At 28.5% G+C, this 18636-nt stretch overlaps 6 protein-coding genes across 6 annotated transcripts; 3 read left to right on the plus strand and 3 right to left on the minus strand.

Annotated features, from left to right (window-relative positions):
- Nucleotides 1-1010: 1010 nt before the first annotated feature.
- On the plus strand, nucleotides 1011-3394 carry OCT59_009245 (uncharacterized protein; the record flags this gene model as incomplete). Its single annotated transcript, XM_066133408.1, has 11 exons — nucleotides 1011-1042; nucleotides 1249-1381; nucleotides 1459-1467; nucleotides 1598-1684; nucleotides 1762-1902; nucleotides 1984-2122; nucleotides 2194-2224; nucleotides 2302-2478; nucleotides 2555-2763; nucleotides 2829-3043; nucleotides 3132-3394. 11 exons carry the CDS (start codon nucleotides 1011-1013, stop codon nucleotides 3168-3170), a joined length of 1212 nt encoding a protein of 403 aa, XP_065999849.1. The 3' UTR covers nucleotides 3171-3394.
- Nucleotides 3395-3739: 345 nt separating this feature from the next.
- On the plus strand, nucleotides 3740-5663 carry OCT59_009246 (uncharacterized protein; the record flags this gene model as incomplete). The annotated part of the gene is made up of 9 exons (XM_025320510.2): nucleotides 3740-3829; nucleotides 3924-4086; nucleotides 4152-4229; nucleotides 4314-4382; nucleotides 4449-4582; nucleotides 4661-4816; nucleotides 4883-4991; nucleotides 5132-5483; nucleotides 5576-5663. 9 exons carry the CDS (start codon nucleotides 3740-3742, stop codon nucleotides 5661-5663), a joined length of 1239 nt encoding a protein of 412 aa, XP_025171169.1.
- Nucleotides 5516-7822, minus strand: OCT59_009247 (uncharacterized protein). The gene is made up of 3 exons (XM_066133409.1): nucleotides 7418-7822; nucleotides 6654-6900; nucleotides 5516-6499 (listed from the first exon to the last, which is right to left on the minus strand). Exons 1-3 carry the CDS (start codon nucleotides 7631-7633, stop codon nucleotides 6012-6014), a joined length of 951 nt encoding a protein of 316 aa, XP_065999850.1. The 5' UTR covers nucleotides 7634-7822; the 3' UTR covers nucleotides 5516-6011.
- A 6552-nt stretch (nucleotides 7823-14374) lies between these two features.
- On the plus strand, nucleotides 14375-15931 carry OCT59_009248 (uncharacterized protein; the record flags this gene model as incomplete). The annotated part of the gene is made up of 3 exons (XM_066133410.1): nucleotides 14375-14680; nucleotides 14812-14865; nucleotides 14957-15931. 3 exons carry the CDS (start codon nucleotides 14375-14377, stop codon nucleotides 15929-15931), a joined length of 1335 nt encoding a protein of 444 aa, XP_065999851.1.
- A 393-nt stretch (nucleotides 15932-16324) lies between these two features.
- On the minus strand, nucleotides 16325-16630 carry OCT59_009249 (uncharacterized protein; the record flags this gene model as incomplete). The annotated part of the gene is made up of 2 exons (XM_066133411.1): nucleotides 16325-16437; nucleotides 16516-16630. The coding sequence occupies 2 exons, from the start codon at nucleotides 16628-16630 to the stop codon at nucleotides 16325-16327; spliced, it is 228 nt and encodes a 75-aa protein (XP_065999852.1).
- Nucleotides 16631-16919: 289 nt separating this feature from the next.
- OCT59_009250 (uncharacterized protein) lies at nucleotides 16920-17246 on the minus strand (the record flags this gene model as incomplete). Its single annotated transcript, XM_066133412.1, has 1 exon — nucleotides 16920-17246. One exon carries the CDS (start codon nucleotides 17244-17246, stop codon nucleotides 16920-16922), a length of 327 nt encoding a protein of 108 aa, XP_065999853.1.
- Between the last annotated feature and the right edge of the window lie 1390 nt (nucleotides 17247-18636).

Genomic DNA, 18636 nt, shown 5'->3' on the forward strand with positions numbered 1-18636 from the left:
GATCAACTCTTCTTTCTCAATGACTTGCACATTACGCAATTAACGCAAGTATAAAGTACGAACTATACTCGAAAAGTTTCACCAATATAATTGTCAAACAGACAAGCGTTCGATGTTGGGGTTTCAGACATGATCGACATCATGATTAACCCTAAATTCCATGAAATTTTGGGTCTAATATTGGGATAGTTACAGAATCTCAACCTGTCACAAAGATTTACAACTTATTAATATATTAAAGGTAAAAAAAATGGCTGTAATATACATTAATAGTTAATATTAATTAATGTATTAAAACTAGAATAAAATAATAAAAAAAATCCCGATTACAGTTCCAAGAAAACAGTCATACTAGGAAAAAGAACAACCATTATATTATAATATTAATGTTATACAATAATTTTAATTACATGGTGTAGCAATCCCGTTTAAAAGAAACCCGAAAATCAAGTAATTTTGAATTTCACAATTTACGCCACGTCTCCGACGCCAATTTATAGTTTATTTACAATGAGAATTATTAGTTTTGTCAAAAAAAAGAAAAGAAAAGAAAAGAAAAAAACCAAACAAAAAAAAGTAAAATTAAATATCTTGCTATGACGCCAACTTCGTAAACCTGGAATATTTAAATTTTTATTAAAGAAAAAACAAAAAGTAGCGCGTATTTAGAAATCATGTAGGCAATGTAGCATAAAAATGTTCAATAAACACGTTTCTTTTATTTCGGTTGCATCATGTACTGTACCACCGTTAAGGTACTCCCCTGTTTATACATATGACTATTTTTGTCTCTTTTTGTAACTTGTGCAAGCCTACAAGTTTCCGGATAAATTAGATTCCGGCACTCATTTATTAAGCTCGGTTTTTTAGTAACTCTTTTTTTTTTTTTCTTTCAAACCCCTCTTTCGAGAGGCCTTCAAAAAGCGTCCCCCCCAACGTCCCTACCCCAAAGAAACCAACCCCAACAAATAATACTTGGTACTATTACTGAACACATAAAAAAAAAAAAAATGAATATGAATGTGACCCAACTTTTTGAGAGGTACGGTTTATTAGGTCTCCACTTTAACTACTCTTTCTTTTAGTGACCGAAAGAAAGGGTACTTTGTACAAAGCATCGCGCGGGAATATCATAACATGACTTTTTTATAAACCGATCTACTTTGAATAACTCTTATGGTTATATCAAAGTTATAACAAAAAACATACATTGATCTAATGCCTATTTAAAATATGTATTTTTCTTAGCATCGTTCTGATGGCTCAAGAAGCCAAAGAACAATTTACACGTGGGATAGAAGGCGAAGCTTTTAACCGTCTTGAAGATATAACAAAAACTATCAATGTATTAAAAGACTTTAAATCAAATATTGAACAACTGGTAACTATGATTATTAATATTTCCTTTTAAAAATTTTATTAATCATTTATACTCACAAAATTTATTTATTTTAATAGAATTTAAGGGTAAATACCTCTTTAATTCGAGAATTTAGATTACCATGATTTCTTTAATTAAGACTAAAAATTTTCTTTTTTTTCTTTAATGTTTCATAAATGTTTATTATTTTATTATTATTATTTTTTAAATTAAAAGCATTCCATAGCTACTCCTCATACCACGCCACAAGCATCTCCATCAACGGCAGTATCCGTACAACCTATGGCACAAAAATCTAATAAGGTTTAACCATACGAATTATTTTTATCACTTCGGTTTATTAAGAAAAAAAAAGTATTAACAATTAATTATTATATTAGAGAAACGGTCCTTTGAAATATAATGAAAAACCTAGAAAAGCTATGAAATCAAATATTGAAGATACACCCACTATCACAAGTGAGGTGTATTCCGTCAATGTTCGTGATTTGGCTAATTCTAATGATCATTTCGCTCCACAGGTTTGCATCGTTAATCTAAATTGTTGAACATTATTTTTTCCCTAGTAAATTGATTTTTTTTTTTTTTTTTTTTAAATATAGCCTGCTCCTATATATGCTCAACAAGGCGTTGTACTTCCAAATGCTCCACGTACTCATACACATGCACCGTTAGATCCCGTGCTTTTGAAGAATCTTGATGATATATTCATAAGCTTTTTACAAACCATTTGTTCAAATTGTATGTATTTATATTTTGAAAGTGATATTTATGGATAATGATTTCTAATGAATGGAATTTTTTATATATAGTGGATGCTACGGATTCAAAGGGTGAACAAATGTAAGTTTTGAAGTTATTGTGTTAATTCAAGGGTTTAATATTAAAAGATAATAACTCATACTTTATTTTGACAATAGTCATCAGACTTTAATGGCAAAAAAGATGCAAAAGTTGGATGAATCTCCCGACTTTCGACCATTCAAATTTCGAATTCAAGCATTTACTAACGCCTTTCATGAAGAACTACTTCGTCATGGATTTAACGAAGAAATGTTACCGTTAAGAAAAGTAAAAAATTATTTGTGGACGCAAAGGTTTGATATTTTCTTCTAATTTAATATTTGTTTAATTTATTTAAAAATAATTATTCTTATCTTAAAATATTTATAGATATATTTCTCGGTTCAATGAGGATGGTAAAAAGGCAAAGTCCAAGGGTAATCATGTATGGAATATTGAGGCTAAAAAAACACCTTCCGGTGGGTGGATATTTCGCGAGTTTACTCGCAAGATAGCCGGAATTCCTGATAAGATTGCCTATGTCGGAACTAAATATACTTATGCTCCCCGAGTTTGGGATCCACAAGTTAATGTAAAATGTAAGTACCTGATTTTTAAAGATAAATAAATATTAATTAAATTAATAAATATTTACTTATTACAGCTATAAAAGCTGTATTTCATTCTCCATGGTTACCGGAATGGCTCCGTTGGGAAAATAATGTATTGACGGGCACTCCAGATATGAATTCAGAAACTTGTGAAATCACAGCAATTGCAAACTATTATCATGGTGATACTGTGTATAAGCTTGAAAAATCTTTTGTAATTACTGTGGCACATATTGATCAATCTGATGAGTTAAATCTTAACTCTGTAGTAAGTGAAAATTTTTATTTAAAAAAATTTTTTTTTTACAATTAAAAAAAAAAACTAAAAACATATTAAACCTATTTTATAAATTTAGGCTATGGCCGATTATCAATTACAATCACATCTTGGTTAATCATTTTGTAAGAGATTATAAAATTTTTAGTATATTTGTTGATCTAGTTAGATTAGTTAGAATTAGTAAGTTATATATAAATATATATTTAAAAAGTAAGTAATCTTTGGTAAACGAAACGGGATAAATTTGACAAACAAAGAAGTTAACTAATGGCTGAAAATTTGTACAAATCTAAATATAATTAACGTTATTTCCAAATAAAATTTATAGTATTTTATTAAAAAAAACCATCACTCATCGTTAGATTCTTGTTTATTAAACAAACCTCAAGAGTCCAGACCAATAGTGGTTTTATCATATGATAATTTAAAATATTTATTAAGGCCGTTGCAATACCTACGGGTATTTGCCGCATTAGCCTCCGATCATATAAATTAATACTGAAATTTGTAACGACTATAACGATTTTTTGTTTTCCACGTTTTATTCTCTTGATTCAATTTTTTTCTTGTAAAATGTTGTTTTAAATGTTTATCTGTTGATCACAGATTTATATGCGCTAACCTTAACCAAGCGTGGGATTTATGCCAATCTGCAAATTTGTCGATCTTTCACTTGTCCTGAAAATGCAAACTTCTCGATTTACTTTATTGTATCGTAACTTCGCGAACAACATATATAGTAAACCGTTAAGTAGAAATAGATTTATCCATAAGGTATAAGATAAGGTATTCCCTTTTATCTTCTTTTTTATTAAATGTAGTATATTCGTTATTTTACAATATGTTTTAATTAATCCCTTAATAACAGGCATTTTTCCATGCGACGAAAAAGATCCTACAAACTTCTGGGGCCCCAGCCCCAGCCCCAGCAGAAGGCTATTTACCTGGTGTTGCACAATCTAAATTCATAAAATCTACTCAAGAAGAAGCTTTGAAAAATTCCGAATTAATGAATACCGGGGTTGCAAATGGTATTATAATTGATATAGAAACATAATGCAAATTTAATTGATTTAAATTAAAATGTCTTATTTAGGAGAGACAAAAAAGATGAATATGTTTCAAGCGATAAATGATGCAATGGGCATCGCACTGACTACTGATGAGACAGCAGGTACATATATTTCCTTATGTGATATATATTTAATTAAATAAATTGTTAATAATTATTACCTTTTGAAATATTGAAATATTGTAGTTATTTTTGGTGAAGATGTGGCTTTTGGTGGTGTATTCCGTTGTACTTTAGGGTTAGCAGAAATGTTTGGTATGTTTATGGATACTATTTCGATCAATTATATATATTTACGCGTTTATTTTCATTAATTAACAGGAAGAGATCGAGTGTTCAATACACCATTGTCTGAACAAGGTATTGTTGGATTTGGTATAGGGATGGCGGCAGTGGGGCACACAGCTATTGCCGAAATTCAATTTGCCGATTATATATTTCCGGCTTTCGATCAAGTAGTTATACTATAATACTTGTTTAATTTTTTGTTATATCGAACTTGTTATTTCTAACTTATGACTATACAAAATTAGCTTGTCAATGAAGCTGCTAAGTATAGATACCGTTCAGGCGGTTTATTCAATGTCGGCGGTTTGACGGTTCGATCACCTTGTTCGGCAGTGGGACATGGTGGACACTACCATTCCCAATCACCGGAGGCATATTTTACTCATACACCAGGACTGATTGTAAGTTATTATTAAAAAAGAAATTTTTTCTTTCATTAAATTATAAAACATGTTTTACTATTAAAGGTTGTTATGCCAAGAAGTCCAATACAAGCTAAGGGACTTCTATTGGCATCAATAAGAGATCGAAATCCAGTAATATTTTTGGAACCAAAAATTTTGTATCGTGCTGCTGGTAAGTTGTATTAAATTATAAATAATAATATCTAGTAACTACTACTAACACAAGTTTTGTTAAAGTTTATGCTCACTCTTTCGTAAAAATATTAATCTTGCAAGTTTATCTTAACTTATTTCACTATTTTGGTTGATTAGTTGAAGAAGTTCCAGTAGGTGATTATGAACTTCCCTTAGGTAAAGCCGAAATTCTCAAATCTGGCAAGGATGTTACCGTGGTTGGCTATGGGTCACAATTATATACCCTTGAAAATGCTATTAAATTGGCAGAGAAAGATATTCCTGGTCTATCATGCGAATTAATAGATTTGAGATCACTTTCACCTTGGGATGTTGATACTGTTGCAAATTCAGTGAATAAAACCGGAAGACTGGTTATTTCTCATGAAGCACCTCAAACTTCTGGTTTTGCTGCTGAAGTTGCAACAAGTATAATGGAAAGATGTTTTTTAAGACTTGAGGCGCCAATCCAAAGGGTTTGTGGATTGGAGTAAGTATTTTTAAATTAGTTAATTTTGTTTTAAAAGGGTAAAAAAAATTATTTACATTTATTTATTTATCTATTTTGTTTTATCTTATCAGCACTCCATTCCCCTTAATATTTGAAAAATTTTATGTTCCGGATATGACAAAGTGTTACGATGCAATTAAAGAAGTTGTGAACTATTGATATCTATTTGTAACACAAATTATTAAAATTATTCTCTTCTTTTTAATAATATTGTCATTTCTATATTAAGATTGTGAACATAATTTTTTACATCTACCCTAAGAAATTTTTTTTTCTTTAATAAAAAAAAAAAAAAGAAAAAGAAAATTAAACTAATTTAACCAACGTATAAAGAAAATAATGATAATTAAAATGATTTAACAAACAAAAAGAATTACGCACTCTTGCGAGGATTTTTTTTTTACAAATCAAATTTTACCTTATTCCTTTCCAAATAATAATAATAATAAAAAAAAATAATAATAAATGTAATAAATATATTAAAATAAATTAATGATTCTTTTTTTTTTACAAAATACTATCCATCTTTGTAAAAACATTTAAAACAGCGAACACAACTTCAACCTGTAATTCTTTTCCTTCAGGAATATCAGCTTTAACTTTTTTAGAAAAAGGATGAGTAGAATATTCACTTAATAATTCATCAACTTTTGTATATGCTTTTTCTCTTAATTCATGATTTAACTGTAACAAAGCATTTTCTAATACATTAGCAGCGTAAGCAGCACATACCATTGATATAGTACGTAAATTACCAAAAGGTGTTTCGGACGTTATAGAAGTAGAAGAATGATTAGAATGAGTTAAAGTTTTAATAACTCTATTAACAATTTCTTCTTTTGTCGAAGAATCACTAACAGGATGAGTTGCCATATCAAAAAGTAAAAAATTTCTTTTTTCGGTTCTTAAAATCCCTTTATCTACTAATCCTTTTGCTAAACGTTCTCGTACTTGTTTTAATTGATACCCAATCTTCATTACATTCCAAGTTTCTCCTATTAAAATAATAAAAGATAGAAAAAATAATAATTAAATGAAAAAGGATTTAAATGAAAAAAAAAATTTTTTAATATTCAACAAATAACAATAATAAATAATTCCTCTCTTAAAAATCATTTCTCCTTTTTTTTGGTATACATTCAAACTCACCACTCATTAGATCAATCCAATTTCCAACGCTCATAGGTTCACTATTTTTCATCAATTTTAATGCTTCATCTAACAATACTTCTCCTGTCAACTTATCCTCAAGGACCTCTATGATCCTATCTGAAAGTGGACATTTTCGACGATTTGAATCTTTAGTCATGGCTATTCGACCACGAAACGCGAGTTCCATAAGAATACACCCTCTTAACGTATAAGAAATATTATCATTCCAGAATGAGAGGTAACCCTGATCAAGATTATTATTTATATAGAAAAGAGAAATATTACATAAAAAATAATTTGTAAAGATATAAATAAAAGATTATAATCGATAATCGAATCCTAATTTCTAATCGTATTCTTTCTTCCCTTCCTCCCCCTCAAAAAATTGTCATTTTTTTTATTAATTATACCGATTATACCGATTCTACAAAATTCGTCTTTTGTTAAGTAAATGAATGATAATATGATAAATCGTCCCATATATTTAATAAATTGTCTTTAAAATGTAACGATCTTTAAAAAAGTTTTCTTTTTATTTTTTTCATTTAAAAAAAACTAAAAGAACAAACTGCTACTATTCTCCATGTCAATTGATAATTAATCCTTCTTTCGATAGATAATTATTCACCTAATTAATAATTACTATTCAACGACGATAGATTATCCAAATTATGAATTAAAATTTTCAAATGTTTTTTTATTGTCGGGGGAAAGAAAAAAAAATACCGAATAAAAAATTATAAATGAAATAAATATTTTACCTGTTTATCTTTTAAACCTAGCAAGAGAACTTCTTCCATAAGTGTTAAAATAGGTTGTTTTTTATCTTCATCATCAAGTATGTCATTAGGATCAACTGCAATCCTAACACCACTCTCTGAATAACTTCGATCTGGTGTTGTTGGTACATTATTTTCGTGTGATGAAGTAAAAGCTCCAGCGTTTTTTCTTCTTTGTAAACCACTTGTTGAAGCCATGTTGTAATATAAAATATTATTCTAATAGTTTAAATCGTCCCTTCTACTATATAATGATGTAAGTTAAAGATAACTAAATAAAAGAAATCTAAATAAAGGAAAAGAAACTAAAATAATTTCGAGAAATATAAATTTTAATAAATAAGAGTACGGAATATTTGTTATGCATAAAGCACATAAATGATAAGCGGAATCTACCTAAATTGAAAAAATAAAAAAATTATATGATTTTTTTATAACGATATCTCATCCCAAGATTTTTTTTCGATCATTGATCTTTACTGATTATAGATTAGCTAAAGACTAATCACGTATTTTCCTTTTTATTAAATAATCTATTTTTTTTAAAAAAAAAAATTTTTTCTTATTTCTAAATTTAATAAAAAAACTTTCTAGAATTGCCCAGTCTAGAATTAGAATTTATAATTTAAAGTTGACCAAAAATGATTTTCCGTTACAAATTCTATATAAGTGGCATTTTTATTATATAGCTTGATATGGCAGAATATGATTTATTATGATTGGTTAAAAATTTAAATATTATTTTGGGTGTTTTTTTTAGAATTTAAGTATAAAATATTATTGATTGACAAAAAAATATACATAAAATATCATAAAATAAAATAAAAAATGCCAACATAATTAGATAAATTTTTTTTTTATCTGAAGATGTAATTTGATTTTTTAGTCTCTCAGTTTATAAAATAAAACATCTAATGTAATTAGATATTACCTGAAGATGTAATTTGATTTTTTAGTCTTTCAGTTCATAAGTCAAAAATGTCTAATATAATTAAAATTTTTTTTATTTGATGTACAGTCGACCCCCTCTATAATCACACCCCTTGGGACCATTAAATTGTGTGACTATAGAGGGGTGTGCTTATAAATTATATATTCATGCATATATAAATTTTTAGTTTTGTGTGATTATATATGTTTTGTATAAAATCATACTGTAATGTTGATCACAGCACTAACATGTGATAATTTATCGCAATGTAACATATTACTGGTGTCTAAAAAAAATTAAAAAAAAATTTCATCCATTCTATCCATCCATTTCCTTCAGAATTTTGTAAATTTTACACATGAACTTAAATTATTTGTATTAGTTACATAGATATATTTATTATTCCTTTATATAAACATTGCAATTACACCCAAAAACCTATTTGTTATTACGATAAAATACTACAAAATTATATTATAAATGTTATAAATGTTACAAGTGTTACTAAAACTAATAAAATCCATAGATATTATATTATTATTTTTTAAAAAACATATCAAGTGTACTTTGCCTTTTCGAATTAAATTCCTGAGTTCTAGCAATTCGTAAATATTTTCTGAAAACACGCAAATCGTCAATATTAAATTCAGAATTATCTTGCTGTTCAAAATAATTAATAAATATTTTTAACCCACTAACTGCCTTTTTTACCGATACCAAAGGTATTTCATCATCCTCATCCTCCTCTTCATCATTTAAATTTCCTCCTTCTTTTTCGAATTGTACTAAATTAACAATCTCTTCGTCAGTAAGATTTTTTTCAGTTGGAATTTCGTGATCAAGCATCTGAAAGTATTTTATAATATCATCAGAATTTGGCAAATTATCAAAATAATCTTCAATATCCTCATCATCTAAATCTGATTCAAGATCATTCTCATCTACATCATCATCATTATCGTCATCATAAGTTGGAAGTATACCTGTTTTGATCTAACAATTCCGAATTGTCTTCTGAATAATATTATTCCACCCTTCAGCAATGTAGTCAATTGCTTCTTTAAGATTTAACTTGTTTCTAAGTTTAATTATTAATATTAAAAGTAATAAATAGTGTATCTTATTTAATTAAAACAAAGCACTTTCTATACTTACTCTATATGATCTATTCCAGAATCAAATTGACAAATGATATGTTTACAAAATTCCTTCTTATACTTGGCTTTAAAACTATGAATAATCCCTGCATCCATGGGTTGAAGGTGTGCAGTTGTATTTGGTGGTAAGTAAATGAGTTTAATATTAGTGAGATTAGATATCATTTTTTTATTTTTACTATTTTTTTTTTAATTTTTTTATTTATTTTGATTTTGATTTGATTCGAATTATTTTCACCAGTATTTGTTGTTTCATTATTGTCATTTTCCTCAAGTCTTATTGTATTAAAATGGGAACCTGCATTATCAATAAGAAGTAAAATCTTTTGATCCAATGTGCGAAAATAATTGTCAAGATATCTTAACCATTCAACAAAAATATCAGATCTCATTCAAGCCTTTGAATTAGCTCGATATATAACAGGAAGAGCTGATTTGTTGAAATTTTTGAAGCATCGGGGATTAAATGACTTTCCAATTACAAGAGGACATAGTTTATGAGAGCCTGTAGCATTAGCACAAAAAAGAATGGAAACTCGGCTTTTATCCTATAAAATAAAATAAATTTAATATTAAATTATGTGTTGAAATTTAAAAAATTTTTGTATGTGCAATGCGCACATTAACACTAAATAAAATAATGATAGGTGATAATTAGAAAAATGCTGCCTCACATGGGAAATTGGGATATATTGTGCTATTATGCCTCATCACAGAGTATAAATCAATCATATTATAAATATTATAAAGTTATAATTTTCTTACTTTTTTGCGTCCTGCAACTGCACCAGTACTAAGTGTTTAATTTGGCTCCATTCAAAAAAAAACCTGTTTCATCTGCATTATAAATGTCTTCTGCATCATATTTGGCTAAAAGTGCACGTAAACATACACGTTCTGCTGGAAGACTTTCGATTGGAGCGCTATTAGCTTCTTCTGAAAAATTAACTTTTTGAAGACCATTACGCAATTTAAATCTATACACCCAACCATTGGCATACTTTAATTGGTCATGAATATTTAAATTTTCAGCAAATTCTATTCCTTTTTGTTGTAATATTCCATCTGTTAAAGGAATTCCACTAGCTACAACTTGTGAAGTCCACATTTGCATAGCTTTGTCAAGTTTTGGATATTGAACAGGCTGTTGCCGAAATGTATGTGCAGTCTGTGAATTAGAAAGAACTGCTAGCCACTTTTTCCGATCTTTCCATATTTTATTAATGGTTGTTCTTTGAATATCTAATCCAGCATATTTTGTATTAAAAAAAGAAGCAACAGTAGCTTGATTTACGTTGGGATTTGCCACCATATATTCACAAATCTCTTTTTTTATATCAATACTAATAGCAATACGGGTTCTTGTTATTTTTTCCAAACGAATAGGTGGCATTATAATAAAATAGTGAAATAGTGAAATGTTAAACAAGTAAACAAGACTGCGCAAACTGTGCAAATTATGCAATTCGCGTATATTATATAATTGTACAACCTATCTTATCACGTGATATGATGTGATTATAAATGGGAAAATTCTCTTATGTTTACTATAGTACAGGACTGATAATAAATGTGATTATGCTTATAACTAATACTGTGATTATAAAAGAGGTGTTTCTTATATAAAAAATTTGGGACTAAATAAAATGTGCTTAAATAAGAGGAGTGATTATATAGGAGGTGACTATAAAGGGGGTCAACTGTAATAAAAATAAAAAGAGACTTATTGATAAACTAGATTTTAATATTATTGATAAATAATTTAATTCTTTATAAAAATAAAGAAAATAAGTATTAGTAATGATAATTTAAATTTTAATAATAATATAATGTTAGTAATTGAAAAAGAAAGTTATATTTTAATAATAAAGGATATTAGAAGTCTAAATATTAAGCTCAATATTATATGAGAAATAAAAAATTATATATTTATATTTAATTATTACTTATTAGATAATAAATAATAAAGATAATAAATTACTAAATAATAATTTAAATATTGGGTTTAATATAGAAAAAAATAAAGAAACTTTATAAAAAAAATCTAGAATTGTTTAATATTTATTAAAAAAAATCTGAAATTACTTGAAAAATTACCTAAAAGTCTATTTAAAGGATTATCTGATAATAAAGAAAATTTGGAATTTAAAAAATTTAAAAAAAAATTATCAAATAATAAAAATGATGAAAAAAATTCAAAGCCAAATTATCATACAATGAAAATAATAAAAAAAAAATTTTAAAAATTATCAAATAATGAAAGTGATGAAAAAAATCATAAAAAGACTTTTCTATTATTATTTTAATATTGATTTAATATGTAATTTATGATTAATATTTATAAATCATAGACATGTACTATTTTATATATAGTTATGGTCTGGTGCAAAAAGATTTGCACCTTACCAAAAAAAGAAATAAGAAATAAACAATATTACCTAAACAAAGTAGGCTGAAATTTTTTTTTGTTTACTCCTAACCCCTGCAACACTCTTTTTTAAAAAAAACTCACCTTTTTTTAATACAATTTTCCATGAAACAAAACGGCGCATTACTAACAGACAATGAGAAGTTGATGATAGTTAACGTTTACAATTATTTTTCAAATGATAACTTAAGAACAGATGATCATCATAAGTTTACATTACGCAAGCGTGTTGCTGAGGTATTAGGAATATGCGAAAGGACAGTTGCAATCGTAATTTTAGACTGGAGAAGCTACGGTGACAACACTTTTACATCACACAAGACTCTCAGAAGACCTAAATTAGAACCTGATAAAAACCTTTGCGAATAAAAATTTTAGATTCTAACAAAAAAGCTGAACAACTTAGCACACCTATATTACGACAATTTCTTTTTGAAAACGGTTATGAATTTTCTAAATGGAAGCTTCTTTGGGTGTTATATCGTTTGGGATATTATTTCAGCCAGAGGGATCATAGAAATATTCTTCACAAGTCACCAAATAATGTTGCATACCGTTGTCATTATCTCCATTTTTGTTTTGCTAACTTGGAAGGTAATAATGATGTGCCTCGCCGCCCAGAAGTTTTTCTTGATGAGTCATATTGTCATTTGCATCATACCTTACAAAATACTTGGTTCCTCATCAAGGTATCATTTTAGCGTCTGGTCATAGTTCATTAGTAGTAATTTTTGGGGCAATTGTTGTATTTAGGAATGGATCTTCTAACAAACTATATGGTGAGCTCGTCCCTAATTCTGTTTATATTTGAAATCCAACAATTAAACCATCTACAGGCTGTGGACGAAAAAGAAATGATGCAGAGGAATGGAATGATATTTCTGACATTGTTAAAGATGCCAATATTACTCCTAATCAAGTGAATTACCATGGAAATTTTAATGCAGAAATTTTTGAGGATCTTTTCTCAACTCTTTGTAAAATACTCTATGAAAATTATGGACCTGTAAGCATTCATATGGATGGAGCTAGTTATCACAAACGGCGGGTGGAAACTATTTCATCTTCAAATGCAAAAAAACAAAACTTAATTGATTGGTTAAATGCTCATGAAATTTCTTTTTCTAGTGATTTAAAAAGACCAGAACTTCTAGAATTAGTTCGAATAAACAAAGAAAAGGTACCATTTTCTTGTATAAAAATTGCGGAACAGTATGAGCATGAAGTTTCTTTTACCCCTCCATATCATTGCGAACTCCAGCCAATAGAAGGTGTTTGGGCAGTAGTAAAAGGTGAAGTTGCTCGTTCAGGTTCACATCCAAATCTTTTATCTATTAGGAATACACTTCTAGATGCATTTAAGAAAAAAGTTACTTCACAAGTTATTATTGGGCTTTGGAGAAGAGTACTTAAAAATGCAAAGAAATATTTAGAATCGGACGAAGATGCTCAATTAATAGATGACAAACTTGACGAATATAGTAGCTTTGATGAAGATCACGTGATTTAGCATAATTTTTATGTCATATCTTTTCCAATATGTACTGATATTATTTCAATAAAAAAAAAAAAATTCACATATTAAAAAATTTTTTATTGGTGATTTGTTTGAGGTGCAAATCTTTTTGCACCAGACCATATTCACTATTTAGTTTATAATACTTCTAAAAATATTATTTTTATCTTCTAACTCTTTGTATTAATTTAATTTAGTTTTTTTTAAAAAAAAAAGCTATAAAATTTAGTAAGGATTTATATAAAATATTGCAATTTATTTATAAATTGCTAACTTGTTCTCTTAAAATGAATTATACAGACAAGCTATTATAAACTATCTAATTTTAAAGAGCTTTTAATAAATTGATAACTTGCAAATAATTTAATTTTAACATATATTATTTTATTAAATTATACTAAAATTCTATTTATAATTAATGATAAAAATGATATTAAAGAATATTTTTAATTCTATCATAAAAGATACAAAAAGTCAAATTATAAAAGATATTTTATAATATAAAAATTTATATTTCAATATGAAGCTTAGAAATTATATATTTGCTTCATTGCTTGCATGCATTCTATTCTGCAAATCTTAAATAAAAAAAAAGTAATAATATTTTGATATAGATTTTAGAAATTTGGATTTAATTTTTCAGATTTTACTAAAAATATATAGATTCGTTATTACAAGTATTTAATAGTACAGTAATTGAATTTTTTTGAATAAATTTGACGCGTTATGATATAATTACATTTTAATTAAATATGTAAATTAAAAAATTTAATATCACAATAAAAATGAAAAAAATTATTATTATTAGCGCTAGTGAAACTTTTTTAATTTTGGACAGCCCGAAGTGTGTCTGAGCTACGCCACAAAGTCACGTGGGGTGAAAATTTTCCTCCTGAAAACTGCAATCATGGATAACGAAAATAACGAAAGTGAAATTTTTCGCTCTAGTTCGTCAAATGATGACGAACCTACACTGGACTTGGATCTTAATGCTCTACAACAGCTTGCTTCCAGTCGCTTAAACAGACATTGTGTTCACACTCGTAGACTAACAAAAGGACTCTATAATGAAATTTATTTATTACAATTCGAGGCTGGACCAGACTGCATCGCCCGACTCTCATGTGATCTAAACCACCCTGCAGCAAAATTCGCTAGTGAAGTTGCGACTATGAAGTATATCGCTCAAAACACCAGTATCAAAGTGCCAGAAGTATACGATTGGGATGGCACTGTGCATAATCCCATAAAAATCCCTTACATTCTCATGGAACGGCTACCTGGACAACACTTATATCGAGTTTGGGATAAGTTAACGGTTGAAAAAAAGAAGTGTGTTTTAAGCCAAATTGTCGACACGTTGCTCTTGAAGAGATCGGATGTCTTTACATGGACTCTGTGAGTACAGTTACAACTTTTTACTTGTAGTATTATGCAAGTCACATAATTAATATTTATTGAATCATATAATAATACTATGGAATATTAGATGACGTCAACTTTTCGAATAGGACCTATTGTGGATCCTGTATTTTATGTTGAGGGAAGAAATGCCATTCCTAGTTCCGCCGGCCCTTTTAGAAGCATGCAGGAATTATTTGACGCCTTGATTCAAAAAGAAAAAAATTTCTTCGAGATTCATGGTGTGCAAGAACTTATGAAAAAGCAGAAAATGGATCAGATAACGGCAGCAAGTCAAGTGGCAAATCTAATAGAACAAATGATCACTCTTCAAGCCAAGTTATTCAAACCTTTTGATAAATCGATAGATCAAAAACCATTTTTTCTTGTTCATGGTGATTTCGATGCGCAAAACATACTCGTTGAGCGTTCAGTTAATGATGAAATCAAAATTGTAGGTATCATTGATTGGGAGTTTTCACGTACAGGAACTTTATGGAATTTGTGCCAGTATCCAATATGGATCCAAGAAGTAGAAGAACCGTTCAGAAATCTCACCGATTTGGAGGTGCAAGAGTGTTATGAAAAACAGAAGCTAAGAGAATTTTTCCATGGTGAAATGGTAGCAAAATTGGGGAGCAGAAGTGGACAGATACTGGAAATGAAAAAACGAGATTCGAGAATCAAAAAATTAGAGGATATGTTTACTTATATGGTTCACAGTTTCGCAGGTTTACAGGGCTTGCTAGAATCGTTCTTCTATCGTTACGGGTCAGAGTTAGCCAACGTTCATTTTGATGATCCTATTGTAGAGTATTTCTGGGAAGATATTATTAAAGTTCAAATTCCACCTAAAAGAGCTATTACGTATTTGTTATCTAAGGATGAATTATTATTAAACAGAATCATGGAAGAAGTTCCTTTTCATTATATAGCATCTGTCTATTATGAACTTAAATCTAACGGGTATAATTTTTCTTGGCAACAAGCTTCTACCATAGCATTTTATATGTGGAAAAATGAAGGCAAGAATGATCCACAATTTATGAATGTAGCGGTGTGAATTTTTATAATAATGTCAGCTTCAGTGATTGTGGAATATCGAATGTTTAATGGAAAGAAATTTATATCCGGAGTTTTGCAGTACCTAATTTTTTTAATGTATTAATTTTTTCTAAGTTTGATGATAAATCTATTGTATTTTTTTACTTTTAAACACATTCACAATTTAAAAATCAATCGAAAACATATTTTTTATTATTATGAAAAAGATTCCAGCCGACTAATAAAATAAATGTAAAAAAATGATAGAGAAGCAAGGTTTCAAGGAGGAAATTTGCCGAGCCCTACTATCCAAGCATCTATCTTTTCTAAGTTTTCGCCTTTTATATTATCCCCACGGTAAAAGGCTTTTATTGTATCTTTCCCAATTACTCCCATCCCAAGTCTAAGAATATCAACCGATATAACAGCATAAAGAATAATTATTTGCACCCTTAATCCTATCAAAGATATCCGAAAATTGTTCTCTGATTACAGAAATGATATTTGCGAATCTTTGGCTCGAGCCTGCAATCAAAAAATGTTAGTCAAACTTCCTTAATACATAAAGCGTTGATTATCAAGAATTATTCTGTTTTATCTTACCAGAAGAACCGGAAGATGAATTGGTTGAAGAGCCTCGTGAATTAGTTTCAGATCCATTGGACACACTTTGTTGATCAAAATCGGGTCTTTGGATAACTGCATAACGTTGAGCCATATCATTTTGAAGAATTTCAATAGAAGTAGTGGCCGGTGTGAATTTTGACGAAATTTCACAAAAGTTATTATGATGTTGTTCTAGAATTTTTCGATCTCGTTAACTTTACTTGCGATGGTACCAAAATTTCATTCTTAATTTTGCCGATCTCTGCGGTGGATTTATCGTTAATTTCTGATGCACGTGAGGAAAGTTCATTGGCGACTTTAGTTCTCTACTAGTTCGAATTCAGCTTCAGTGATTTCGCTATTTATATCATTATACCTTTTAGCTTCTGGCTCTGGAATACCTAATAAAGGCTTTCTATGACTTCTGATTCATCATTGGGTGGACAAATCATGAAATTAAAGACAGTTTCATTTTTTGGATGAATAGCTTTTTTCACACGAACGTGTTCAGTTTCTTCAATAAATTTGGGCATCCCAACTATCTGCAAGAAAAATGATCGTTTATTTGCAATATTATCAATAATACCTTTTCCCTGCAACTCTTCTGGAAGTTTCTTACAGACAAGCTTAGTGAACATCATAACCTGAGTGATATTTTGGAGTCTCGTGTTGAAAGTTGAGACATGGAGAGATATTCTTTTCACATACCTACTTTTGGCAATAGTCATAGTTTTTTTATCCCATTTTGGGAATATTTCTAGACAAGTATCTCTAAAGGTGCAATAAAGTAAATTTTTCACCTGTTTGTCTGAAAGCTTAGGAGTGATAGTATTTAATTCGTGATCCGCCAGTGAACCATAAAACTTGGCTATTAAATTCCGGTGAAAGTTATATATATATTTACTAATAGCACGGAATCTACAGTTCCGCTAATGCAAGGTACAAATTACTAAAATATTATATGAAAACTAATATTATAGGCATAATAATATGCCATTTGGCTATCTTAATAATAAAAGACCGGTAAAAATTTTAAGCACCAAAAGACACTTTCATAAGAGCTGAAAATTTGAATTTGAAAAAAAAGAAAAATTTAGTATTTTAAAATTTTAAAGATAACTCATCATCTAGTGGTCGTATGAAAATAAAATTTGGTTTATCGGATTTGTCTCATTGAGACGCATCTAATGGTAATGATTTTATGTCTTTATGACCAATAGAAGGTGAGTTATCCCATATTTTTTCTCCAGAATCACAGATTCTAAATTATTGATAAAAATATATATGAACTTATCACCACCTTTTAATAGTCAAATTTTATGGTTCACTGGCAGATCACGAATTAATATTTCTACTGGCAAATCAAAATCTATAATAGGACGAAGTGGCTCATTCCCATCAATAAATTTGTGTAAGGAATGACCTTCACAATCTGAGAATAATATCAAATGGGAGGTAAATACATTTGCCAGTATTTTTCCAATTAAGGGAAGGTTTGTGGGTAGGGATGCAGACAACAAGAAGGGTATTATTTTCACCAGAAAAGACACCAGTGACCTCTATGCAAACATGAACATTGTATGGTGGCTTCTGAATATGGGTTATGTGATTGGCATATAAAAAAGTGCCATTTGAATACATATTAACACTGAAAGAAATTAGATAAGGTACTTTAAAATAGGTAGAAACTGAAAGTATTTGAATAGACTCTTAATAGAATCAGTTAAAATGCCTGATTCTATAAGTTAGTCCTAATTAGAATTCCAAATGGATCAGGTTAGGTCAGGTTATATCAGATTATCTGTTTGACCTGACCTGAACTAAAACCTGAAAATTTTTGGGATTTTTTAACAAAATATCAAAAAAAATGGTACAAACCATTTTTTTTAAAAAATTTTTTTATATTAAAATCATATAAAAAGGTGAATCACAATACTGCAACTAACTTTTTTATATTAATTTTATATATAAAAAGTGAATTCTAATACTGTAATTCACTTTTTATATATAGAATTAATATAATAAAAGTGAATTTTGATACTATAATTCACTTTTTATATATAGAATTAATATAAAAAAATGAATTCTGATATTGCAACTTACTTTTATTATATAAAA

Source organism: Rhizophagus irregularis, chromosome 17, assembly GCF_026210795.1.
Source record: "Rhizophagus irregularis chromosome 17, complete sequence".
NCBI classification, from domain to species: Eukaryota; Fungi; Glomeromycota; class Glomeromycetes; order Glomerales; family Glomeraceae; genus Rhizophagus; species Rhizophagus irregularis.